General features: G+C 53.4%; 1 protein-coding gene across 4 annotated transcripts in view; it reads left to right on the forward strand.

Moving 5' to 3' along the window:
* Window positions 1-27,123, forward strand: part of ABR (ABR activator of RhoGEF and GTPase) — a 177,270-nt gene that overhangs the window by 107,364 nt on the left and 42,783 nt on the right. For all 4 annotated transcript variants that reach the window (XM_059380544.1, XM_059380547.1, XM_059380545.1 and 1 more), the window contains 10 exons: window positions 4,036-4,221; window positions 10,180-10,287; window positions 12,974-13,034; window positions 17,862-17,914; window positions 18,518-18,658; window positions 20,611-20,732; window positions 22,123-22,288; window positions 25,212-25,334; window positions 25,686-25,761; window positions 26,184-26,288. In XM_059380544.1, coding sequence (XP_059236527.1) covers window positions 4,036-4,221; window positions 10,180-10,287; window positions 12,974-13,034; window positions 17,862-17,914; window positions 18,518-18,658; window positions 20,611-20,732; window positions 22,123-22,288; window positions 25,212-25,334; window positions 25,686-25,761; window positions 26,184-26,288 — 1,141 coding nt within the window. The remainder of the gene's footprint in view (window positions 1-4,035; window positions 4,222-10,179; window positions 10,288-12,973; window positions 13,035-17,861; window positions 17,915-18,517; window positions 18,659-20,610; window positions 20,733-22,122; window positions 22,289-25,211; window positions 25,335-25,685; window positions 25,762-26,183; window positions 26,289-27,123) is intronic.

The following is a 27,123-nucleotide window of genomic DNA, read 5'->3' on the forward strand; positions in this document are numbered from 1 at the left end:
ACGTTGGCAGCCTCCAGGCCTTCTGGGATAGGAGGTGGAGGAAGTGGGCTGATTTCTTGCCCCTGTTTCGAAAGGCAGGTTGCTGGGGACAGCTGACAGACGGCTGTGGGAAGACCCGCTCTGAGTCAGAACCCACCTGGCCCCGCTTCCTGAGAAGCACTTTGTGGAAAGTGGAGAGCCAGACCCGACTCCCGGGTCACTCAGTGATCCTCTCTTTTAAGAATCTGTTTCTCCCCTGACGAAATGGAGAGCCAGGGGCTAGCCCTGCTTTCTGCAGCAGGATTCTGGGAGGAGGGAGCAGCATGCTAGCCGTTGGGGAGAACAGTGTTGGACGCAAGTTCAGTGTTGGGTTGCTTTTGCCTTTTAGCCATCTGGACCTGAGGCCTGGTTTCAGGGCTTCACCAGATAAAAGTAACTTCCTTCAAGGGTCTCTGGCCAGCCGGGGCTCCCACACGCCCAGCACTTTCCCTGCCCCCCGCCAACCCCAGTGAAGTCAAGCCCAAGACCAAAGGGCCCCAGCCTTGTCCTGAGAACCCTCTGACATCCTGAGCATAGGCCCTATCCATGTGACCCGCTGTTGGTGAGCACCCATTGCTTCCCTTTTTGTAGACAGAGTGGGAAGTTCAGGAGGAAGCAGAGCATTTGGGTCTTGTCTTTGCTGGGGTGGCTGATGGGTGCTTCCCCAGCAGCTTCTGAGAAGTCCTGACCCTTTGTCTTCCCAGGGCTGTTCCCGCCCTATGTGCTTTTTTTCCCCCTCTGCGTGGGGACAGCACCCAGGCAGGAGCAAGGAGTAGAGGCTCTTGGACTCTGTGGTGATTTGTCTCTCCACTGGATCCTGGGGCGGGGGGGGGGGACAAAAAAAAGGATAAACTAGGACAGCAATCTTGAGGAACAGCTCCGTGTCCTTCACAGAATGTTGGGAGCCCTGAAGCTGAGGGCGGCCGCCCACCTGGGGTTGGGAGAACAGTGTTTCCTTTCTGTGGTTCCTGGTTCTTCTGTTTCCCTGCTTACCCACGCCCTACCCCTCCACCTGCTCAGATCTTCCCAACCTTCGAGGCCCTTTTCCTGTCACCACCTCTGTGAAGCCCCCTGGGCTGTATCAGCACTACCTTGGGACCACTTGGTTGGTATTTACAGTCCAAGACGGGTAATACCCTGTCTGGCTTTGTCCACTACATGGTCTGGTTTACCCACATGTTCTCCAGAGCAAGGATCTTGAGTGAGAAAAATAATCTCCTGAAAAGAGAATTGGCTCTTCGTCACTCACCTGCCTAAATCCCTTCAGGGAAAGGCAGTGCATTTCTTGCCCCTGCCTGGTCTGGCCCCTGCCCAGTCCTCCAGCTCTCCTTAGGCCCCGCTCCTCCCCCTTGCCCACTGCACACGGGCTCCCTGGCTTTCTCCAGCTCCTCTCTCTCATCAAGCCCCTGCCCACCGTGGAACCGGCATTGAGGAATACTGTCCTCTGAGCCCCCAGGCTTCCCATTTCAGGGTAAATGTTCCCTTCTGGGAGAAGCTGTCCTTCCCCACCCTGTCTCAGGAGGTCCCCTTATTTCCTTCATTGTGCCCAGGTGGAAATAGTGTGTATGACGGTTTCCTTGTGTTTTGTCTGTCTCCCCTATTGAATGGGGGGCTCCACGGGGCAGGGATTGGACGTGTGTGGTGAGTCACTGAATACCTGGTCTGACCTCACATTAGGCACTTGGTACATTATTCGTGGGGCAGATGATGATAATAGCCGCTAACATTATTGACTGCCTCCTGGGTACCAAGCACCTACTGGATATTTTCTATAAATAATGGCTCTTGATCTTCCCATCAGTGTTCGTGAGAAGGTCATATTACCCCAGTTTTACAAATGAGGCTGCAGAGGCCCGGATGCTAAGTGACAGAGCTGAGACTCAAACCCACACCTCCTGGCCTGCACCAGGGAAAACCCCATCCTACTGCCCTTGCAAAGCCTGGGCGTTAGGGTTAATTGGTCCCAGTGCTAAGAAGCTCGGAAGGAGGGCTCTGCTTTTCCCTTCCTTTTTCCTCGCTTCTGGACTTTTTAGAGCTGGGAGGACAGGGATGCTGGAAGTCAGAGCCTCATCTGGGTATTTGGGAAGATGGGACTTCCTCTTATGGACAGGCATTGCTGGAGCTTGGCTGCTCTGATGGTCCTCTCAGACTAAGCCAGTGATAACTCCGGTCTCTTTTAATGTCACTGTTCCAGCCAGTATAGCCTCTAGTCACCCATTAATGGCTGGAATGCTTCTCTGGTTAGAAAGCTCACTAACCAGTCCTATGAGGTGATGGGGACCTGTCCCCATGACTTCTGGCTGTTCCTAGGTTTCCAGAGTGACTCAGACTAAGTCAAAGGGCTCTTTCCACACAGCCTTTCCACTAGATGAAGAACATTAAGTCTGACTCAGGCTTTTGTCTTCTGCGTAAATGTGTCTGCCCCTCCCGTACTTTCTCCCGTACTGTCTCCTGGAGGGCCTCTGGAGTGCAGTCTAGGCATCTTTGCAGGCTTTGGGGCTAAGGGAAGGCCAAGCAAGGAAGAGTTCCTTATCTTTTGATATCAGGGTTTTTTTTTGTTTTTCTTCAGCTGTGAATTTTAATAGCTTTTTATCCCCTGATGATAAAAATTAATATTTACTCGGGTACCTGGGTGGCTCAGTAGGTGAAACATCTGTCTTTGGCTCAGGTCATGATCTCAGGGTCCTGGGATCGAGCCCCGCATCAGGTTCTCCACTCAGCAGGGGGCCTGCTTCTCCCTCTCCCTCTGCCCCTCCTCCAGCTTGTACTCTCTCTCTCATTTGCTCGCTCTCTATGTCTCAAATAAAATCTTTTTTAAAAAATTAATATTTACTCATTGTAGGTGGTTCAGAAAATGAAGAAAAATCACACTGAAGAAATTGCACCCAGGTCCTATTCTCCTACCGTACCCCTGTTGGGCATGAAGGCAACAACTACAGCTCCCCACCAGTGTTAGGGAGTGTCCTGAGTTACTGTTTGTCCCTGCATCCACCCTGAAGGCCCTGGAGCATCTTGGTGTAGATAAGCTCAGTTGACAGATAAGTTTCATCTCACCTGTCAATCTCAGCATGGAGAAATAGTCTGGGACTGTGACCAGGCTCAGTGAGAAAGAGCATTTGTGATTGACTCGTGATGTCTGCCATGGTCGACCAGCAGTGTCTGCCTTGGTCAACTTGCAATGTCTGCCATGGGTACAGAGGTAGGATGGTGGCGTCTGTGCTGTCTGCTCACTCTCTAAGGGATGGGAACTTGAACTGTCAGTGCAGCTGAGGTTGGTCTTGAGTCTGTTTGAGACTCTACCCCCAAATCCTAGAATCATGTTCTGATTGTTGGAAGGAAATGGCTCAGGGCTTGAGTTCCCAGTCAACCCTCCCTTCCACTGATGGAAGGTGACAAGGGAGCTTGTAACTCAGCGCATGAGGCCACTGTGAAAGAAAGGTATGGATCCTGTGAAACCAGTAAGCGAACCCAGTACAGGCTGGGGGCCAGGGACCCCTTGGGCGACAAGGGTGTGGGGGAAATGTGTCCTGGCATTAACACATGGGCCAGTGGTTGGGGGGGGGTCCTCTGGGCCAGGCCCTGGCTGTCAGGGTTCCCCTCCTTGTAGTAGGGCATGGCTTATTGGAGCCTATAATAGCAGCTACTCAATGCAAACCACACTTCAAGGGTTTACTGTTTGTCCCTGTATCCACCCCACCTGAAGGCCTTGGAGCATCTTGGTGGAGATAAGCTCAGTTGACGGATAAGTTTCATCTCACCTGTCAACCTCAGCATGGAGAGAGTCTGGGACTGTGACCAGGCTCGGTGAGAAAGAGCATTGTGATTGACTCACGATGTTTGCCATGGTCAACTTGCAATGTCTGCCATGGGTACAGGAGATAGGACATGGCCATGTGCCCTCCGTGGCCTTGTCAAGGCCCAACTCTAGCCACGAGAAGTACGTGTCTGTGCCCTGAAGCTTCTGCCTATCTGGTTCATCGGTTCTTACCTTCTCTCTTTCTCCCTCCTCATTCACAGCCCATGAAACCCCTGAAGGCCACAGCCACCACCTCCCAGCCTGTGCTCACCATCCAACAGATCGAGACCATCTTCTACAAGATCCAGGACATCTACGAGATCCACAAGGAGTTCTATGACAACCTCTGCCCCAAGGTGCAGCAGTGGGACAGCCAGGTCACCATGGGCCACCTCTTCCAGAAGCTGGTAAGTCTCCTGTGGACGGACAGCACTTATCTGGTGCCTCAGTGGAGCTGCTAGTGTTGGGAGGTGTCCAGGAATCCCCAGCCTTCTTGATCTCCTTAAAGGCCTGGGTCACTTCTGAGTCCCAGGGGAAAGCCTGGACCTCTGCTCTGTGGGGCCCTGGGCTTAGTGTCCCGACTCCACGCCTCCCACTGTAAAGCCTGAAAGTGCTTCTAGGGATGTGAGGGGCTTCAGGGCTGGAATGAAGGCTCACCTGCTGGGCTTTAGGTTGCCTGTCCCTCAGCGGACAGAGAGGCTGACAGTGCCAGTGGGCAGGCAGGGACTGCTCCCTTGAAACACTGGGCATTTGCCTCACCGCGGTGCTGCCTCTGAAATGAAGCGGTCAGATCGGTCTGTGAATGATTCCCTCCTGGGGACCCTGGAGCAAAAAGCATCAAGAACTCAGCCCACCCACCATTGCAGGGGAGAGACAAGGTAGAATTAACATGCAGTCATAGTGTTGGGAAAGGCTTTCAGAGGTCTTCCAGTTCCCAAGGTTTCTGTGACACCTTCTCCCCTAGCTCTGAGACGGTCTCTGGCTGTGTCCCCTGGAGGACCCCGAGGTCAGACCTACAGCGCCCCCATCCCCACTCTTTTCTGACCTTTCCCTGCCCGTAACTCCGCCCACCCAGGAGGCAGCAAGGAGACTGCCAGTCCGTGGTCTTCGTTGTCTGGGTGTGAATGGAGGTGGGCAGGGAGCAGTGCCTCTCCTTTACCTCCCCTGCAGTGGTGGGACTGGTTGAATGGACAGGCCTGTACTCTCCTTACACTGGAGAAAACTCTTGCTTTTTAGAAGGATTCTTCTAGGGCCTCAAGCGCACAGTATGTTCAGAACTGGACTTATGTCTCGAAAGTTCTTTGCTCTTCTTCTTGCCCCAGTGTCAGTGGGTGTTGCCACCATCCCATCCCCCATCCATCCATCCATGACTCCCTTGGACTAGTCCTTGGTACTCTCCTGCCCCACTCCCTTCCCCATCCCCACTTCTGGAGGATGCTCACTGCTGGGCCTGCCTTTCCCTGCCCCCTCTGGGGCCCCCTCCTCCCCTCAGGAGTGGCTCCTGCCTCCAGGCCCCCCTTCCTGCCAGCCTCCCCACCTCTGCTTAGCAGCAGCAGAGTTACCTGCTGACCTTGCTTCTCCCCAACTTAAATCCCTTCAGTGGCTCCCCCTTGCCTTTGAATAAATGCCAGGCTCTGAGGAGTGGTGTATGAGACCCTTTGCATGCTGGCCATCCCTGGCCTCTGGCTGTTGCTTCCCCTGTCCTTGTGCACTCCCTCCCCCGACTGACACTGAACTTTCTATTCTCAGTCCGTGCAGCAGACACTCTTGACCTCTCTCTCTTTTTCTTAGCTCCAGCTGCCTGAAATGTCCTTCCCCAACTGCTTCCAACTTAGAAGTGACATCCTTGGCGAAACCTTCCCCCAAACTTCCAATGTAGCCCCTTTGTTTATCCCCTCAGTGAACATGGGAACCTCCTAAAACCATAAGCTCTCAGAGAATAGGCTGCATTTTCTTTATCATTAGACCCCAGAACTAGCCTAGTACTCAATACATGGTGAGTGAGGGGACGCCTGGGTGGCTCAGTTGGTTAAGCCGCTGCCTTCGGCTCAGGTCATGATCTCAGGGTCCTGGGATCGAGTCCCACATCGGGCTCCTTGCTCCGCAGGGAGCCTGCTTCTCCCTCTGACTCTGCCTTCCACTCTGTCTGCCTGTGCTCGCTTTCGCTCTCTCTCTCTGATAAATAAATAAATAAAATCTTAAAAAAAAAAAAAAAAAAAACATGGTGAGTGAGTAAATGAATGAGTGCACCATGACCTTGACGACTGTGACTAGGGAGAACTTGGAAGGGCATCGAGGGGGACGTACATCACAGGGCCTAAGGTCTGTGTCCCAAGAGGCCAGCAGCTTTGGAGGGACAAACATAGCCTCTAGAGCCACAGCTGCCTTTGTTTTGGTTTTTTCAAGAGTTACTTATTTATTTGAGAGAAAGAGAAAGTGTGCACATGTGGAAGAGGGGAGGGGCTGAGGGTGAGGGAAAGAGCCTCCCAAGTAGACTGTGCTGAGTGCGGAGCCCGATGCGGAGCTCCAAGTGGGGCTTGAACTCGCAACCCTGAGATCATGACCTGAGCCAAGAGCAAGAGTCAGGGGTTTAACTGACTGCACCATCTAGGTGCCCCCAGCCACAGCCGACTTTGAATCCCAACTCTGCTACAGGTTAAGCCTATGACTTTGGGCACAACCTCTCTGACTCAGCTTCCTCATCTGTGAAAAAGAGGATAATAATAGTACTTACCTCACCGAATTGTTGTGAGGACTACGTGAGTTAATACCTGAGAAGGGCTTGGAACAGGGCCCAGAACATAGTAAATTAGTAAATACTCAATAGTCAGCCATTAGCATTACTGTTACTACCATCACTGCTGTCACCACCGCCGTCGTCCTCGCTATTCTTAGCGAGAGGCACCCCGGAAGGTGGTATTGCCGGGGAACCCCACACTCCCGGTTCCGGCAGCCCCAGAGTGCCTGCTCCAGTTCAGGGATGGTACGTACCCAGTCATCACTCCCGGCCGGATCCCAGGAGCCTGAGCGGATTGGCTTGGGGGACAGCCTCTCCTTGGCCTCATCAGAGAACAAACGAGAGGAGGGCGGGGGGACCTAGGCCAGCACATAGCAGAAATGCTGTCCCACTTGTATCTCTGTCACTCGGACCCTGCTGTCACCAGTGTCCCCCATTCAGCTCCACAGGCGGCGGGTGGTGAATTTGCTATCCCCCTTCCCTCCCCCAGCAGCATGAAGGGCTCTCTGTGGCCCCTGGGGCTGCAGGCCTGGGAGGGCCGGGGAGGAGCTGGGCAGCCCAGGCATCTGGAGGTGGTTTATTTTCAGCTGGTCTCCATTACTGAGAGAAGGGAATTAGCATCTCTGCTATTTGTTTTATGAGATCACCCCAGTGCCAGGCTGCTGTTTCCAAGCAACCTCCACATCCCAGTTAATGGCCCTGGCAGGCTGGGCCTTAGGCTCTGCAGACGAGGGTACACCGTGAAGATGGCAGTGCCTGGGACGAGCCCTGACCCCCAAGTGCCGGTCTTCTGCCCGGGTGGCTCCAGCTCCAACTCAGCTCCTGCTACTCCCTTAGGCTGTGGGGTGGGAGGATAGCGTTCTGACCTGGGCAGCCAGCCCTCATCATTCTTGTGGGAAGGGGGGACAAGGAGAGCACATCCCCAGAAAAAGAAAAGCAATGATTTTTACTTTGGTTTAGGAAGCAACTGTCTAGCACCTCCCGCGTAGCCTGGGACACCGGTGGGCCGGTACTCCCCCTGGAAAAGGAATTAAATTCATCCCTTCCTGCACTTCCGCCAGATTTGTCGTCTTTCAAAAGTCTGGCCCATCTGAGGCTGAGACCTGCACAGCTCTGGCCTTGGTTTCTTTGCAAGCACCCCCGTTCTCATTTTCCCCTCTGGCTTTCCCGGCCCCCGACCTGCCTGGCTTTCCACCTGCCCCAGATCTTCGGGATCTGGAGGAACACGAGAGTTCTGCAGAAAGCAGAGTGGTCCAGGGTGGGCCTCCCGGGCAGCCTGCTTTCCCCAGCACCTCAGCATCCCCCTGAGGAAGCCCCGTGGCAGCTGAACCTCCGTTGCTACTTGACTGCAAAATAATTAAACCAGAAATTCTAGAGAATACATGTAGCAAACAAATGTGGACTCATTCCCCCAGAACTGACGGATGTTAAGCTCTGAAGATAGACTTTTTAATCAAGGAAACAAAGCATTGTAGATGAAGTCTCTCTCCCTTCCCCTCGCCCTTCTGCTCAGCACAGAAGCAGCTACTGGAATGAATTTGGTGTGTTGCCTTCTGGGCTACAGTTTGTATTTTTATTATGTATCTGTATCTTTTTATGGCATTACATGTACTTTTTCAACATACATATTTCATGTATTTTGCAATACGATCATTTGGGAGCTTGTTGGTGTTACTGCCCATAGATCTTGTTCCATCATTGTAACTGCAGCGTGGATATGAACTACCGCATCTGTTCCCAGTCTCTCTACAGGAGGGAGAGTGGAACAGTGAATCCCCTTGCTCACATCTCCTTGGGGACATACAGGGACAGGTTTCACTAGAGCAGTGCCTCCACTAGAACTATAATGCGAGCCACGTATCTAATTTTAAATTTCCTAGTAGCCCTTACTTAAAAGTAGAAACAGGGGCACCTGGGTGGCTCAGTGGGTTAAAGCCTCTGCCTTCAGGTCAGGTCATGATCCCAGGGTCCTGGGATCGAGGCCTGCATGGGGCTCTCTGCTTGGCGGGGAGCCTGCTTCCTCCTCTCTCTCTGCCTGCCTCTCTGCCTACTTGTGATCTCTGTCTGTCAAATAAATAAATAAAATCTTAAAAAAAAAAAAAGTAGAAATAGGTGCAGGAAATTAATTTTAAGAATGTATTTTATTGTTAAAAAATATGTATTTAGCCAACAGATCCAAAATGTTGTCATTTTATAATGTAATCATTATTTAATGAGATCATTTACATTCTCTTTTACATACTAAGTCCTTGAAATCCAATGTGTATTTCATACTTAGAGCACATCTTGGGGTGCCTGGGTGACTCAGTGGGTTAAACATCCGACTTTCGATTTCAGCTCAGGTCGTGATCTGATCAGGTTGTGAGATTGAGCCCCGTGTCCAGCTCTGAGCTGGGTGTGGAGCCTGCTGAAGATTCTGTCTTTTTTCCTCTCCCTCTGCCCCATCTCCCTTTCTAAAAAAATGCGCACACACACACACACAGCACATCTCAGTTTGGCCTAGCCACTTGTCAGGTGCTCACCTGCCACGAGTAGTGACTGACTCCCGAACCGGACCCCAGACTCTGGGGTTTGTATGTAGAAGTGGGTTTGCTAAGAAGTAGGCTGAGCTGTGCATATTTTTAGCTTTATCAGTTATTGACAAATTACTGTCCAAATAACAGGCCTGACGCCCCCATAAGCAGTCTGTAAAAGCTCTAATTTCCCCCTCATTCTTGCCAACCTTTGATATGATTAGACTTTAAAATTTGGGGCAGGTTGTTGGGGATGACATAGTACCTCACCGTGCTTGTAACTCACATTTCTACCCTTTCCTCTCTCAAGGGGAAATGCATATATGCAAAGCACAGGAAGACTTTCCATAAATATTTGAGGAATTAAGTTAATGAGCCTCGGTTTCCCCTTTTGCAGAAAGGGATGATGGCATCCGTTCTGCCTCTCAGAGCTGAGGTTCTGTGTGATTGTAAGTAGTGGGAAGCTTCCTGTTAGGTTCAGAGCGACATGCAAATGTGTCCTGAGGCTGGTAGGGTCTCTGGCTCCTTAAGAGGCTGAGGATGTGGGGACAGGGACTGAGGGAGGCCAAGGGAAATGGGGACTGCATCTCTTCTTTTAAGTAATCTCTACACCCAATCTGGGGCTCGAACCCACAATCCGAGATCAAGAGTACCATGCTCCACTGACTGAGCCAGCCAGCAGCCCTTACCCTGCTGGGACTGCACCTTTAAACGCTGTGCCTTACACTCTGCCTGGGGAGTGGGGTACTGGGCAGGCCACACTGTGCCTTCCTGGCTCCAGTTAATTCCAGGCTATGAAAGACGGGTGAGGCATTAGGGGCTTCAAACCCCGGGCATCCTTTATGATGCTAAATAAAGCCAAATGCTGTTGAATTTCTTGCGTGCCAACAAAGGCCCTGCCCTGCTCCCCCCATCCCCTGTACCCTCTTGTTAATCTTATTGGCTGAGCTGGTTTCCATGGAAACTGTCAAGTTCAAAGGGATACTATAGTATGTTCATCCGTCTTTCACCTCTGTGCCACGGGAGCTCCAGGTGCCCTGCTTACGCTGCCATCCATTCATTAATCCTCCCTCCCATCCCTCTGCCCTCCTCTCTCTCTCCTCTTCTCCCTGCAGGCCAGCCAGCTCGGTGTGTACAAAGCATTTGTGGATAACTATAAAGTCGCTCTGGAGACAGCTGAGAAGTGCAGCCAGTCCAACAACCAGTTCCAGAAGATCTCTGAGGTGGGCAGCTTCCCGCACAGCCCCTGCCTTCCGGCCTCTGGGCCTGTTGCCCATTAGGGAAATGGTACCTCTGAGGGGAACACTTAGACTGCCAGTTGCTTTCTCACACTTGACATTTTCCCTCATAATATAAGAATAACGATGTGTTTGATTTTGTTATTCTGTTTAGGTTATTCTGTATCAGAACAGAGGAGACGAAAAAGAAAAAAAAAAGGCAGTATTGTCACACGCTGTGGTGACCTTGAGCAAGTCCCTTCCCTTCTCCTGGCCTTATTTCCTCTTCTGTCCAGTGAGGGGTCTGGGTTCTTCAGCTCCTCCCTGGTTTGCTCGAGAAGAACCATCAGGGGCACTGTTTAAAATGCGGATCTCCAGATACCTTCCCTGGAGCTTTAATTCAGAGAGTTTGGGGTGGGACCCAGGAGTCTGTATTTTTGAAGCTTCCCCAGGTTATTTTTATGATTAGAAAGATTGGAAGAGTTCTGGACAAGCTTGTCTCTTAAGATCTTTTGCAACTGCACGACAGAGAGAGGACCAGGGCCATTTGTGAGGAGAAGCAGCCGTACACTTTGGCTGGAAGCCTGCCTCTCCCTGCTGTTGCCGGGAGCCTTCCTTCCATGCTCCTCTGCTGGGCAAAGCTGTGGCATTGGCTGCCATTGCTTCTCCAGGAAGCGGCAAGGAGGAGCTCTGATCTCCTCTGGGAGCACAGCCCAGCCTCCCTCTTGTGTTGAAAGGATCTCCATGAGACCCCCCCCCCCCCCCCCCCGCCGCTGCCCTTGCTGTCACAGCCCCAGCCCCAAGCTTGGGTCAAGAGAACCTCTGGGTCCAGGGAAGGGGAGGGAGCTCCTTCTGCAGTTTTGGAAATTCTGCCTTACAGGCCTCTACGGACCCTTTGCTTTCCCATCTCCGCTCTGATGCTAGAAAAGTCGGGGAGATGCAGGATAGTGTTGGTGAGACTCCTGGGGTGACAGGTTCTACTCCAATTTGGAATCCGCTGAGAGGCAGCACAGAAGTTGGATAGCTGGAGATGAAAATGTCAACTCGATTACTAGTAAAAGCCAGGTTGGAAAAATGTGGCCTTGGATCTATCTGTAGGCACATTGGGCTTGCCTATGAAACACCTCTATCGGGGATGGAAACAGGGAGCTAAGCTCAGTTTCTTTTTCCAGCCCCAGCCATGGAGTGCAGTCAGTCACCCTCTGCCTGGGAGAACAGAGCTGGGTGGGGAAGTCCCTCTGCTTGGGGTCATAAGGCAGGAGAAATGGTGCTTCCCCTCATGGCTCCCAGCCCTCCCTGGGAACAAACTGTAACCGCCCGATGTGTGTCCCAGGGTCATGTCTGGTCCAGAGAGTGGCGAACCACCTTTTAGCCTAGGCTGACTGCCTGTTCACTGGTCAGCGGAGACCCCCCGCACTCCTCCCGAATCCCTCTCCCAGACTCCGGCCCTGGCGGCAGAGCAGGCCCCCTGGCCTGCTGCCAGGTGGCTTCTCACCCTGACTCACGAGCTGACGCTGTCGCTTCCTACTGGCACTTCCACTTAATTACTGCAATTAGGGCCCTTCTCCTCTGCAGCAGGAGCGATTTCATACCTCTGGGCTACGCTGGAGGGGGGCACAGGGACAAGTTTCCTAAAGCTGGGAATCCAGTCACCCGCCAGAGACAGCCTTGGGGAGCTGAGTAACCCCCCCTTCTCCCCACCCCAATCCCCAGGCTCAGTCCTTAGGGGTTTTCTCTGTGGAGAAACAGCTTGAGGCAGGAGTAGGAAATGTGAGGCTCCTGCTGCCTGGGTGTGTCCCCCCTTCCAGGCAGAGCAGAGGAGGCACCATCCCCTGGGTCCCTGACCTTGGCCTTCGCTCACCCTGGCTTCCCTGCTGACACCCCACCTGGAGGCCCCCCTCCACACACTCAGCCCTGCCTGCCATGGGGATTGCGTTACAGCTCTAGTGGCGGGCCCTAGTGGTCTGTCGCCAAGGGGCAGAGCTGCAACCTCTCTCTCCAAAGGCTGAGAAAATAGGATCAGATAAGCAATCCCAAGTCTCTCTCCCCGGCACTTGGCTTGGGGGCCAGGAGGGGTGTGGCCTCTTCCTTGCTTGCAGTTTCCTCCCCACCCGTGGGTGGGAGGTGGCAGGTGGGGTTGGGGGCTGGATGAACCCCTCTCTATCTGGGTAGGATCTAAATGGGACTGCCCTGTGGAGCTCAGTCTCTGTTCTGGGTGTGCAGGACCCCTGGCTCCTTATCTTCAGGGCTGCCCACGCCCTAAGGGTACACCCGCCTTTTGTCCTCTCAAATCCCATGTACCCCAGGCTGATGGTGGACGGAAACCCTAACTCATGGCTGCTGCTGGGGGATCCAGCTCTTGCTGCCTCTCCAGAAGGCCCTGAGTCACCCGGGGTGGGGTGTTAGGGGGTGTGTCCTAGGAGCACCTGAGCTCCACACCTCTCTGATACCCACAGCCCCCTCCTTCCTGCGTATATCCAGCTTCCTCTGTACTCCACACTCACCAGGAGACCATGGGTGCGGCACAGGGAGTCTGGAGTCCGTGAGTCAGGGGGAGACCTGGGCTCTGGTCTTTGTCCTCCTGTTTGTACCCTGGCTTCCAGAGCACTGCTTCTTCCTGCTCTGGCTGCTATGAGGGAAGGGGAGGTTCAGGGGGCAGGCCATGTAGTGATTCCTCCCCTCTGTTTGGCAGGAACTCAAAGTGAAAGGTCCCAAGGACTCCAAGGACAGCCACACGTCAGTCACTATGGAAGGTACTCTGGGGAGCGGGCTGGATAATAGTTACCGTTCTTTGTCTGCTCTGTGGACTACGGTGCCCTGCTTGTGTGAGCATGTGCATGGGAATGAGAGAGAGAGAGAGAGTGTGTGTGTGTGTGTGTGTGTGTGTGTATGTGTGTGTGTTGCACAAATGCGAGGAATCCAGCTTCTGTCCCTAGGCAGCCGGCCAGCTACAAACGTGCTCCTCCTTAGGATGCCAGCAGGCAGCTCGCTCCCTTCCTCCCCTCCCCCCTCCTGCCTCTCCACGCGCGCCTCCCCTCCCCTCCTTTCCCCGCCCCTCCCCCTTGCTAGAGGAGCACTCTGAAGCGGCTGCTTGATTCAGGCTGTGCAGCAGCAGCCGGCAAGGTGGCTGAGTGGCCAGGCTGCTGATGGGAGCCACCGAGCGATGGCCGCAAGCTCCTGCCGCTGGGACGGAGGCTGCCATGGAAATCCTCCTCATCATTCGCTTCTGCTGTAACTGCACCTATGGTAACCCAGGCGCCCCCCCCTCAGGGGAGGTGGTGTAGCTTCCCACCTCGGGGCTGGCTGGAGTGGGTTGACATGTGGCCGGCAAGGTGGGGGTGGGGTAGGGAGGGCGGGGAGGGTGAGAAAGGAGGCGGGTACAAGTGACCGGCTCTGTGTTTGCCCCATTCTAGTCAGCTTGCAGGCTGGAGCTGAAGTCTGGGGCAACCGGGGGCAGGGTGGCTTGGAAATGGAAGGACCAGGCTAGGAGTGTCCAGGCACCACCCCACCCCCCAGGCTCCGTGGGGATTGGTGTTGGGGAAATGGCCCAGGAGGCAATGGGCAACTTCCTGATGATGCTGTTAAGGAGAGAAAGTGACAAGGCTGTGTCTGCAGGTGTGGCAGCCCTGAGGCTGGAGGGGGGTCAGTAGGGGCCAGTTGGACCATGGCATCTGGTCTGGGCAGCGTTGCCTGGGCCCAGGAGGGCACCAGCCCCCGCCTGAGAGACAAGTTGGGAGTTTCTTTGTTCCCGGAGACAGGAGAGGAGCTTGAGCCGCCAGGGTATTGTGTGTGCTCCCGAGTGCACGGGCTGCCTTCGAGATCTTCTCTGCTCAGAACCATGGTGGCAGTGGGAGAACGTGGCCGCAGTTGGGAGAGCAGGAGGGACCTGGGCTGCTCCCCTGGGCTTGTTTGTAGCCACGGGAGGCCCCCAAGCTAAGGTGCCGGCACCTGGTGCATGCTGGTGGGAGAGGGGGGCGTGGCAGGCCACTGCTTTGTGAAGGTCACACACCCACCTGTCCCTGGAGGGGACCCTGGGGGTCCCTCAGCAAGGGGGTCCCTCAGCAGGGGGGTCCTGCGACAGGTCCAGGCTCTTGCTCAGCGGGGGCGGAAGCAGGCCTAGGGAAGGAGGGGTCTGGAAGCGGATGCTGCCCTCTGAGGCCAGAAGTGCCTTTGGCAGGAGGGGGAGGGTCAACAGTTGCCTCCAGTGGCCCTCTGCCCTGCCCCCCCACCCCGTGTTTTGGAGTGGCAAGCGGTTGATTTTAGGACCACCTTCCCTCCCACCAGCCGTTTTGTCTGCACCCTCTCAGTCACTTTGCCTTCACATCTCCGTGGTAACCTGGAGCTCCTTGGCAAAGGCTGAACGGAGGGGGGTGGCAGTTTGCTGGAGGAGAAATGATGAGGTTTCCCCGGCTCTTTCTCAGAGGCCACGGCCCTGGGGGGGCTGTTGTCTGCTCACCTGTGCAGACTGTCCCATGTCGAGGATCGCTCTTGATGGAGGAACCCCTGAAGCAGCCCCTCTCCAGCTGCCCTAGCAGGACAGCTGTGGGAACTCTAGTTACTGGCCAGAAGCTGCCCTGTGCCGCCACCCGTCAGCTCGAATTCTGACAAGCCAAGGTCAAGAGGATAGATGGACTTGAAATTGGCCTGTTCAAAAATCAGAGGAGAAATGCTCTTTTTGGTCTGGGCTGGGATTGGGTCAGGCCTCAACTCTGCCTCCTTAAAAAAGACATGGGGTTGGCCCTTGGCTTCCTCTTCCCTTCCCAAAAGGAGGTTTAGTCGTAGTGAAACAGACCTGGGACTGGAGTTCAGGTTTTCTTTGGTCCCTGAGATACTGTCTTTGAAGTCAGTTTCACAGTGGGGTCGGAGGAGAGAAGAAGAAGCTCTTACCAACCACAATGTTTAGAATCTTCTCAGCCCCTTGATGCTGAGAAGGGATGCTGCTACTGGGGAACCCCGGGGGGGGGGGATTCTGCCCTTGGGGCTCACTCTGGCTTAATGGTTCTTTGCTGAGCACCCACTCTGCAGGTCTCTGAGCCTGGTGCTGGGGATGGGATGCAAAAGGAAGTCATGTGTGATCCAGACAAAAGAGACCAGCTTACCTACTCTTTCCTGGTGAATCTTTCCCAGGATCCTCCCAAAGGTTGCTGAGCTTTTGCAGATGCTAATCTCCCATGCTTGAAGTTAGGAGCATGGGTAGACCTACATTCAAAACCCAGCCACCATTTGCAGCTTTGTTATTGGGAGCAAGTTACATAACTTCTCTGTGCCTTCGAGAGGCTTCCTCATCTGTAAAATGGGGCTAGTGATAATTGCTTCTCTTTTTAATCAGAGGAAATAGTGCATATAAGAAAGCACCACTGAACACAGAATAAGTACCCAGCAAGCTGCAGAGAGGCCAGCTTGCTCACGTCAGTGGTCTTTTAGGCACTGAAGGTGTTGTTTGCAAAAGCACTGGTCAGGGAGGGCTTCCTGGAGGAGGTGGGGATACAGGCGTTGCAGTTTGGTGAATGGTGTCTATCTCTGGGACAGGATTGGCATGGTGAGAAGAAGGGAGGGAAGGGGAAGCCACGGCAGGAAGCAGCCCGGCCTGCCAGAGCTGTGGAAGAGATGAAAAGGAAAGGGTGGGCTCTTTACCTTGCATTGTCAGGGGAAGGCGGTGCCCCGGGGCTGAAGGGAGCTCAGACAGAACATTGGGGTGGTTCTTCCTCCCCTTCTTCCCTCCATATCTGCCTGTGGCCCCAGGGCCCTCTCCCTACCGTCTCCTCTCCCCACCTTTCCTCCTAGCTGTTCTCTCCCAACCGGGGCACTCATTCCACATCCCCAGTCAGGTAGACTCTAGGTGACTGCAGGCATATAAATAACCCTTCTGAAACCCGACCCACCATTTGTGCAGACCTCTGAGCTTAGTCAGAAACCTCTTCCTCCTGGGACTTGAGAGAGGGACAGAGAGAGCTGACATTGCGGTATCAGCTTTCCCCAAGCTGGAACTCTGGGGCCCACCCTGGCAGGTGTCTGCTAAACTTGCACTTTCTCCTGGGTCTTTGGGGTTCTCTGGTGTGATTTCCCCCTGAAGATGAGCTAAGCCACAGGTGGGTACTTAAATAATTGTCAGTACACTGTCCCCCCAGCCCTCGGCTGGTACCTGGGCTCTACCCTCACTGACCCAGGATACCCCACGCCTGGTCCTGTTCGTTTTAGCTCCCAGAGACTGTGGGGAGGATCTCTCGCAATTGCCAAGAAGGGGCTACAGATAAGTCATGGGATGTGTGTTGGCACAAGGCAATAGTTTTCAACCATGGCTACCTATCAGTCTGCAAAGGAGCTTTTTAAAAATGCTGATTCCCAGGTTCCACCCAGCAGAGATTGGGGTTTCATCAGTGAGAAGGAGAGAGGGAGACAGGCAGCTCTTTCTTTTAAGAGCTCCCCCAGTGATTCTAAAGGGTAGCCAAGCAGAGCCGCAGATAAGGCTCAAGGCATACCACTGAAACTATCTTCTCCACGGCCCGCAGATTGTTCCCCAAAGTGTCCGCTTAGCAATGCATGGACTATTTATATCTAGGGCTTCAGGGGACTCTTTGGCTTGGGGACTCTTGGTTAGGCCCTGCGTATTGGCTCTGGGACTGTCACAGCCAGCATCCTGCCTCTTTCTGCCCCTGTGGCAGGAGGACAGAGGTCGTGACGCCACGGACAGAGGCATCCAGGTGTGGGACTAAGGCTGAGCCACCTCTGTTTGGGAGCGGCAGGGCACAGCTGCTTGCAGAAAGCTCGGTTTGAAAGTGTGGTCAGCCAGCTGCTGCCTCCACCTGTCCCTGCTGGATCTCAGCCATTTTCACTTGCTGGCCTGGAGGGGGTGGGGAATAGACCCCCTCTCCCCCCACTGCCACTGAGTCTGCATTTTCCCAGCCCCGTCAGCGCTCCCAGAGGCCCCCACCTGAATTCCTTCGGGAAATCTTCGCTCCCCCAGCTGCCACTTGCTTGAGAGCAGAGGCTTTGCGTGAAGAGCTGGCCTGCCTTCCTGGCCTGCCTTCCTGGCCCTCAGCCTGTCCTGTTTTGTCGGGGAGTTTGACAGTATGGAGGGGGGGTCTCCTCGTGGAGATGAGTCAGAACGAAGCCGGCGGTTCCCAGCTGGTGACGCCAGGCCTCAGGCATCAGAGGAGTACAAGGATGATTGGGTGTGCGGGAGCCTCCTTGCTGCGTGCTGGGGTGCCGGAGCGCCGTGGGGTGAGGCTAGCTGTGGCTGTATGAGATGGGGTTGAGGGTACAGAGGAGCATCTTTGCCCTCTCTAAGTCTGGTCAGACAAGGAGAGGCCTTTGGGATGGCCCTTCGAGAAGTCATGTCTGGCAGGAGATGCGATGAGACGGGCGGGGGTGGGGTGGGACCTGGGCTGCCAGCGCCGCATGGCTGCGTGTGGGTGCCGTCCGACCCACCCTGGGGAAGAACAGAGCTGGGGCTGCCTGCACCTGGGCATCCCGGTGGTGGGGCTGTGAGGCGGGTGAAGGGATAAGGATCATCTCTGAGGAGTCAGGCTACTCCCTGTGTCTTATCTGTTCTGTGTCCTTCTCCCTGCCTTGGCCAACAGCTCTGCTCTACAAGCCCATTGACCGTGTCACCAGGAGCACCCTGGTCCTCCATGTAAGTGTCAGCCCCTGAGTGGCCTACAGAGCGGGGTTAGGAGTTCACTAGGAGATGGAACCCGGGGGCAGGGGGGAGGCGGGCACTGGAGTCCGTGAGAACCGCCCCCTTGGGGAGCTGGGCAGAGGAGCCCTGGGCCCTGAGCTCTGACCGCGCCTCCCAGGTCTCGGTAACCGTGCCAGGGGGACCCCAGAGCCTCGATATAGCTTGGCTGCAAAGCTCGACGTTTGGCTCATGCTGCCGTGGGGGAAGGCGCTTCCTGCTCCCCCACCCCTCGCCTCATGGTCTCCAGGGTGCTTGGAGCAGCTGTGGGGATATGTAGAGGGGTGTCTCTCCCAGCTGCTTGGGGAGATAAGACCCCTCCCCCTGCTTCTTCCACCAGGGGGAGGAGTAATGACTTGATGGTAATAAAGGGGCACCACTGCCCTTACCCTGCCTCTCGGCCCCTCATTTTGAGTTCAGATTTCACAGGCATGACCAAATCAGAGCATGGGTCCCTTAGGGCCCTGCCTTGGAATTCCTCTGGTGAAGATGGAGTCCCCACTGTCTTCTCACTGAGCCCCAGAACGGCTGCCTCCAACTCACCACCCTGCCTCTTCCCAGGACCTGCTGAAGCACACGCCTGTGGACCATCCAGATTACCCGCTGCTCCAGGATGCCCTCCGCATCTCCCAGAACTTCCTGTCCAGCATCAATGAGGACATTGACCCCCGGCGGACTGCGGTCACCACTCCTAAGGGGGAGGTGAGCTCAGGACCCAGCCCTGCCTCTCGCCCAGGCTAAGAAGGGCACAGCAAGCCACATCACCCATCCCTGCTGTCCTGCCCTGTCTTTGGCACCTCTCCAACCTTCATGTCCCATGCCCCGCCAAGAAAAGGTCTTTAGGTCCTAGGAGCTTTATGTTAAATGTCCCATTAATCGTCATATAATTCACTGAGGCCTAGAGAGTCTCTGCATATCTGGTACAAGGTCTCTTGGCTATACTTATTGGAGCCTGATTCTCTAGCCGGGGGTTATCTGTCCGCAAGCCTCATGCACTGTCCCCCAGTCCAGGGGCTGTGGCTATGGCATTATTGAATGGAAACCCCCTACCGTGGGCAGTATGAGGCCCTCAGGGTCCCTGGAAGATAATGGCTCAGACTGAGGGAGCCGGGGAATCTGAGAGCAGGAGCTCTGAGCTGCGGCTTCTCAACCTGCATGAGCAGGTGGGGCAGGAGCTCGGCAGTGAGCCCAGCAGTAAGAAAGGCTGGAACGGGAGGTGGCTAAGGCTGCCAGGTTGCTGGAATATCCCAGGTGCAGATGTGGTACAGCAGCTCCAGTTCCTTGGAGGCCCTTGTTGGTGGGCAGGGGTACCCCTGAGAGGGGAAAGCGATTTGAAGAATTGCTGGGACAGTTACTCGAGTGGGTCAGCAGCCTGGCCTTATACAGGGCTTCCTGTCCAGGAGAGGTCATTCGGGACCTTTAGAAGTGAAGACTGGCCGGGTTTATGCTCCTTTATTACATGTATGAGGCTCCAGTGTCTCCTGGGGAGAGAAGTAATAGGGATGGGGGTGTGGAGCATGATTGATGGGGCACAGAGAGCTGTCCTGTGTGCGACTCCCAGCCCTGGTTGGCAAGCCCTGGAGTGTCATCGGTTTGTCTGACTCGAGGTTATCTGAAAGATCTCCGAAGGGTTCAGAGCACTGTCCGTTTCAGATCATGTTCACTGGAGACTTGACCGTGCTCACCTGCATATTATAGCATACGTAGGTCACAGGGTCTATAATACACATGGGAAGGGTTGGCATGGATCGCAACAGCCCCTGAGAAACCCATGGGATGTGCGGGTGTCAGTGCAGAAACTGGGCTCTTACCCATCCAGAGCCCAGGTTAGAGATGGCTGCAGGGTCCTCCAGGAGTGCTCCAGCCCCACCAAAGGTAGCCTGGGTCTCCCATGCACCTGAGGGCAGCTGTAGAATCCACTCAGAGGCAGCCAAAACAGACTGAGAAGGCCTATAAGGTTGAACTGAAACAAGACCAAGTTCTTAGGCAGGATTGGAGAAGGGGGAGATGCCCCAGTGCTGGCGGGGGTGGGGGTGTTCATGCCTCACTGTGGAGGAGCCAGGTCATTCTGGACTAGGGTATATCCAGGTGAGAGCTGATGACTGCTGCAGGAAAGTGTAAAGCTGCCATTTAAAAAAAAAAAAAAAAGAATTTTCTTTATTTATTTGGGGGGTAGAGAGAGAGGGAGAGCATGGACAGTGGGGAGAGGAAGAAGCAAGCTCCTTGTTGAGCCAGGAGCCCGATGTGGGGCTTGATCCCAGGACCCTGGGATCATGACCTGAGTCGAAGGCAGACGCCTAACAGACTGAGCCACCCAGGCACCTATAAATCTACCATTTCCTAAAAAAAAATCTACCATTTATTGATCACATATTATGTGCCCGCCGTTGGGCCCTTTAACATAGACCATCTTGATGAATTCAGCGGTACAGGGCAACCATCATTATGCCCATTTCACAGATGGTAAGACTGAGACTCAGAGAGGGAACTTGCCCTGTGTTAAACCAGAAGGCCCAGGTCTGTGTGACCTTAAACACCAGGTGCCGTGTCCCCTCCCCACAACCCCTCCCAGCAGGATGGTGCCCCCAGTGCTGGCTGGGCCCTGGGCTGACTGCCCCCTGAGCAGGTGGGGGTGGGTGTGCCATCTCCCTCAGACGCGGCAACTGGTGAAGGACGGCTTCCTGGTGGAAGTGTCGGAGAGCTCCCGGAAGCTGCGGCACGTCTTCCTCTTTACAGATGTCCTACTGTGTGCCAAGCTCAAGAAGACATCCGCAGGGTGAGTCCAGGGGGCGGGGTGGGAAGGAGCTAGACTCTGCCCCCTGAGGAGCCCTCCCAGCCCCGGGATTTATTTTCTCCTTTAAAAAAATCGATTAATTAATTTCATTTTACTACATATTCTTTTTCTAAAAATAAATTGTGTTTTTAATTATAAAGATAATATAACCAAATTACAGGAGAAAAACCCATCACCCACCCGAACATAAGCATCGGTCTCCTGCTGCTATATTTCCTTCCAGTTTTTTTAAACGTCTTGTGTTTTTTCATGTACTTGTAATCAGAGTGAATGCCCAATTTTGGTCTCTGCTTTTTCCATTTCACGTCATAAGCATTTTCCCAGTCTCTGCCTAATCTTCATAATCACCCTTTTACTTGCCTGCATGATGTTACAAGTGGATATGCCATAATTTACTTAAGCACTCTCCTTTTATTAGACATCTCTACATTTTTGCTAACTATGATCCCGTGAATATTCATTAAGTCTGCTGTCATTACTGAGTGCTTATGCCATTCCAGGTGCCATGACAAATGCTTTGACTATATTATTTCCAGTCTTCCCCAGAACTCTCACAAAGGAGGGAAAAGACTTAGAAAAGTTATATCCGTTGCTCAAGGTTGCATGACTAGAGGTAGAGAAGATGGGATCTGAGCCTTAGTCAGATCAGAGAGCTGCTTTCCACCTCCGTGTCTTAGACACTGCCTCCCGGGGGAGACAAGCCTTAAGCTCACCTCAGCACTAGGGGCCCAGAGTGAGGGGTCAAACACACGTCCTGGGGGAGGTGAGGGAAGGAGAGTTTAGTATGAGCTTCAGTAAAGAGGGTGACTTCCTGGAACTAGATGAGATCATTCTAGAGCACAGGTGGCAGTCATAATGAGCAAACACACCTGTGCCTTTAGTCCTTTGCCCGTGACACACATTACTAATGAACCACGACACTACTTCCCATTGGACGTGGACGTGGCTTTATAATCTTTCACTTGCTACCCCCATGTGACCTCTATCGATCAGGGATGGCGTTAAAAATAACATGTGTATTCCATCTCCAGCCCAACGGGCAATGACTATGAGCTAAGTATAGATAGGCCAGGGGGAGGGAAGAGCGTGGGATGGGGATTAGAAAAGCATTAGAGGTTTGGGATGTTTAAAAACATCAGTCCAATCGGGCCTGAAGATTGACAAGGCCAAGGTCCAGAGCTGCTGCCTGACCAGAGCCCCCTGTCATTTCTCCACATGGGGGTTTCTTGATCAGACTCCTCAAGGACACGGATCATTCTTGCCAGAGACAGGTTCTTAGCAAATCCCTCTCGGGTGTTTTTCTGGTCCTAGCAGTTGAGGCTTGAAGAGCCAAGTTCCCGCTCGCTCACGTCTCTCTCCGACTTGTTTGCAGGAAGCACCAGCAATATGACTGCAAATGGTACATCCCCCTGGCCGACCTAGTGTTTCCATCCCCCGAAGAGTCTGAGGCCAGCCCCCAGGTGCATCCCTTCCCAGACCATGAGCTGGAGGACATGAAAATGAAGATCTCTGCCCTCAAGAGTGAAATCCAGAAGGAGGTGAGCAGGGCCTGGTATCTGAACTGAGAGAGTAGGGAGGGGAGGCCCTTTTCCTCCGGGCCCTTTGGACTGGGTATGGCAGGGTGGCAGAAGGAGGGGAGGTTGTAAGGCTTGAGAGTCTGATAAGGGAGACGGGATGCTCGAGTAAGATGCCTCAAGTACCAACTCAAGGAAAGACTGTGGTGGTGGCACATTAGCACAGAGCAGATGGAAGGAGGGCCAAAAAGTCAGTGCTCAGAATTTAGTGGGGCTAGTGATGGGGAGCTTCCTACTGTATGTCAAGTACCATAGAAAAGGAAAGCAAGAGAAGGCCTTCTTGAGGAAAAGAAGGATGGGTGTAAGAGAAGGAGCTTGAAGAGCCTCTCAGAAACTGATAGATCAAGTAGGCAAATAAGTAAGGGGAGAGCGGCTTTGAATGACACAGTTAACATGTTCCTGCTTGATCTGAAAATGCACAGAAGCCTGTGCCCATACCCAACATTTATACACATCTGTCATGTATTAAAGCCACAAAGGAAATCGGAAATTTAAAAAACATGTTTTTGGTAATTTATTTTTAAAGTAAGCTCTACCAAACATGGGGCTTAAACTCACAACCCTGAGATCAAGAGTCACATGCTTTGCTGACTGAGCCAGCCGGGTGGCTCTAAAAAAATTTGATAGCATGCTGGTTATATTCACAGTCCATCCACACTGTAACGAAATCAGAAATGAACAACTAGAATATACTTAAAGTATATGCCTAGAAAATTAAAACTTGCAAGGTAAAGAGGAAATCCTAATGGAAACCGCAGGCTATCAAATCAAAACCCACAGGTATGGCCAAAGCACTCTTTAGAGGAAAATGTATAGCCTTAAATTCATATATTTGAAAACAGTCGCTAGAGGAAAGTCCTCTTTACCTCAGGAGGCTTCCCCATGCATGTAATAAAGGGCGGGGAGAGGCTTGGTTTGTTGGCCTGTTTTCCCTTTGCCACCTGTCAGTTCAGCTTAGGCCACACCTCGCCAGAAGCCTTCCCTGCTGTGTACCCACTGTGTCTGGAAAGGTCCTGGGGTCTGCCTCTTTATTTTGCATTATTGGTCCTGAATTGTAATTGCACAGGCCACCTTCTCTTTTCCCCATATGAATTTAAACTCTAGCAACAGTGCTGTTTTCTCCAGTTCTATGTCTCTAGGATTCAGCACATAGTAGGTGCTTTGTAAACAGTTGTTGAGGAATCTGTGCTTAGATGGCTTCTAAGAAGGCTTTCAGCTTAAGGGCGCCTGGGTGGCTCAGTTGGGTTAGGCCTCTGCCTTTGGCTCAGGTCATGGTCTCAGGGTCCTGGGATCAGGCCCCATATCGGGCTCTCAGTGGGGAGCCTGCTTCTCCCTCTCTGCCTGCTTCTCTGTCTACTTGTGATCTTTCTCTCTCTGTCAAATAATTAAATAAAATCTTAAAAAAAAAAAAAAACACCCCTTTCAGTTTAGACAGACCTCTTTGAAGGAGAGGAAGACCACAGTAATGACCCCAGGGATGTCTGGGGTATGGGTTGACCAAGGACTGAGGGTCTTCTTGGGAGCACATCAGCCCAGAGAGGGGCAGAGGTGTCCTCTTCCTGACTGGCCTTGACCTCCCTCTCCTTCCCCCACTGCCTCAGTGGAGCCTGTCTCCCCACCTGGCACTGGCCCCCAGCCCCACCCCAGGGCATCTTCCCTGCCTGTTTCTCCCAGCTGGTTGCTGGTGGACTTTGTCCCCTCCCTCCCGCCCCGGGTGCACAGACATGGCCTCTTCTGCTCAGTCAGACCCACACTTCCTGAGCTCCACTAGCCGCTCGCTGCAGGGGTGTGCCAGACACCTCACGGAGTCCGTGTCTTGCTGGTGAGTGACCTCAGCATGTGACATAATGTGAGGAGAGTCACCGGGGAGGCGCATTGTTGTTCTCTGAGTCACAGAAGAAGCATGATTGATTCTTTCAATAATACTTTCTTAAAACTTCTTTTTGTTCTCATCACCAACCTAACGCTGGCTTGTTATCACAAGAAATAGAATACTGAAGCCTACAGGCTGTAACAGATTATCACCCACCCCCCACTGTTAACAGTTTGAGGTGTATTCTTCTAGACTCTTCTATGCTTATACTGGTTTGTCTTTTTTTTTTTTTTTTTTTAATGAGACGAGACTCTGTGTGCCATTTTTGCCACTTAAGCTTTTCCCTGAATGGTGCTCTGTAGAGCTCTCCAGATCTGTCAGAATCTTTTTAACAGCTGTAGCCTATTCTATCGCTTGGCTGCGCAATGATGTAGGAGATATTTAGATTGCTTCTGGTTCTTTCCTCTTAACAGGCAAGACTGGTAAACCTGACTGCGCTCCTATTTCTCTCTGGTACCTTCTCTGCAAAAGTGGGGCTTGTTCCAGAACAAGGCATGGTGTGGTGCAGCTGAGGTGGAGGGGTCAAGGCAGGCGTGGTAGGTGCCTCGGCTGGACACAGAGGACAGCCCCAGCCTTGGGAGGCCCCGTGTGCCAGGCCAGCTGTTAGGGCCTTCTGCTGAATGGTGTCTGAGGTTCTGAAGTGGGGTACCCAGGATCTGATTTACAGAAGTGACTGAGTGATGACACTATTAGGCTGATGGCACTGAGAGAAGACGGGTAGGGGAACATTAGCTTGGTGAATGGGGGCAGGAACTCAGGACCAATTGGTTTGTATATGGAAGGTATGTGCATGTTTACCAGCTTAAGGGTCAGCTTGCCCTGGGAAGGTAGCTTTCTCCCTGGACAGCTGGGCTCCCCCAAGATGTCAGAGCATCATAAAATACCAAAAAAATAAAAAATAAAAAAAAAAATTAAAAGACATAATTGAATGCACAAGGAAATGCTTTGCTTAGAGCTGCCAAGGGAGGAGGGGCGTGTGTGAGGGAAACCATCTGTGCCCTCCGGCCCCCACAGAAAGCCAACAAAGGACAGAGCCGGGCCATCGAGCGCCTGAAAAAGAAGATGTTTGAGAATGAGTTCCTGCTGCTGCTTAACTCCCCAACGATCCCGTTTCGGATCCACAATCGTAATGGAAAGGTCAGAAAGGGGTGGGGACGGGACAGAGGTGGCCCCTTTTCTTGGTCCCGGGGCTGCCTGTTCTCTAGGGCTCCTGTCCATGACTTGTGGGACTCAGGGACTCAGGCCCAGTTTGCAAGGATGCTGTCCCAGCTCCTACTGGACTGGGGACTGCCTCCGCCAGCTGGTGTGGAGCCAGTGCCCCCTGCTGGCCATCACCAGCACTGCCACTCCTGTGGCTGGGCTTCCGGGAAAGGAGGCTCTCTTCCCAGCTCCCACCTTCACCAAGCCTCAGGGTACATGGGCAGGAGGGAGCCAGGAATGCGCTTGGCCACATGGTCACTCTGTTGAATTCTCTTCTCCTCTCTTCAGAGCTACCTGTTTTTACTGTCCTCAGACTATGAGAGGTCAGAATGGAGAGAAGCCATTCAGAAGCTACAGAAGAAAGGTAAAGTTGCGTTCCCCTTCTAGGCTGCCCTGAGGGTGTCCATGGCAAGGGTGGCCTTCTGTGTTTTCACGCACTTTCATATCAGCAGTCTCCTCTGGGGCTGTCTGTAAGGGGCCAGAGTGGGTGGCGCTTATTGAGGCCCAAGGAACTGAAGTGATTTGCTTAATGGCACAGAATAAATTAGCAATAGGATTGGGCCCAGAGCCCAGGCTTGTCTGTCTCTCTCTCTCTTGCTCTCGCGGTTGCACACACGCAATTGTGAGCCACCTGTGACTGTTTCTATGTCCCTACAAATCTTACCCTCCCTTCTGGGGACCAACTCTGCCCCTGGAGCTAAGCTGTTTTCCTGCAGCAGCCCCCAGAGAAGAGCAGCGGGTCCTGGTGGATCTGATGATGTTGTCCTTTCTTGGCTCCTCCTGCAGATCTCCAGGCCTTTGTCCTGAGCTCCGTGGAGCTCCAGGTGCTCACGGGATCCTGTTTCAAACTTAGGACTGTACACAACATTCCCGTCACCAGCAATAAAGACGGTAAGATCGAGAACCCAAGGTTGTCTGATCAGCAGGTCCAAGCTCCCAGGGCATTGCTGGAACCTTCCATAAGGACCTAGCCAGACATGTGGTTGTAACAACCCAGTTTCCAGGCACACATAGAGCTCAAACAGGGGTTGTTCTCTACTGAGTTCACATGGTCCCAACTGCTCCCCGGCCCTCTCTGGCTTGAGAGAAGGCTCTGGCACCCTTGTGCACTGGAATCGTGTTGTTATATGTTCATGAGGTAGTCAGATGATGGAAGCAAAAGACCGAAGCATGGGGCCTGGTGGTGGTGGAGGGGAAAAGGGTAGGTGGATTAGCATATGATGAATAAGGCTAGAAGTTTCCAGGGGCAGATCTTGGAATGCCAAGCAAAGGAGTTTGTTCAAGCTGAGGGACCAGTGGGAGGTTTTTTTGAGCGAGGGAGAGCCATGATCAGTGCTGGTCCAGAATGGGTAGAATCTGGCTGCCCCGTGGATGCTGGGGAGGGGTTTTGAAGGCAGGCTCCCCTCCCCATATGGGGTTAATCTGCCCCCTAGGGGGCAGATGTATATTGGTTAATTTTCACTTTGAAAGGCTACACTGAGGAGGACCGCCAGCGGGGGGATAAGCAGTTTTTAGAGGGGAAGGGAAAGTGCCCCTGGTGGAATGGTATGAGATCCCTGGCCCAGCAGGGAAGATGGGGATTGGCCTTCCAGGCTGAGTGAAGGGAGAAGGGGTACCAGGTCAAATTCCAGGAAGCAGTGGGCTCTGGAAACTTCTTCCTCCAGCCACTAGGTGGTGCTGCGAGACCAGGGCTCAGATGGTATCTGCCACCCTTTTGGCCTTCCTG

Source organism: Mustela nigripes, chromosome 16 (genome assembly GCF_022355385.1).
Source record: "Mustela nigripes isolate SB6536 chromosome 16, MUSNIG.SB6536, whole genome shotgun sequence".
Classification (NCBI taxonomy): Eukaryota; Metazoa; Chordata; class Mammalia; order Carnivora; family Mustelidae; genus Mustela; species Mustela nigripes.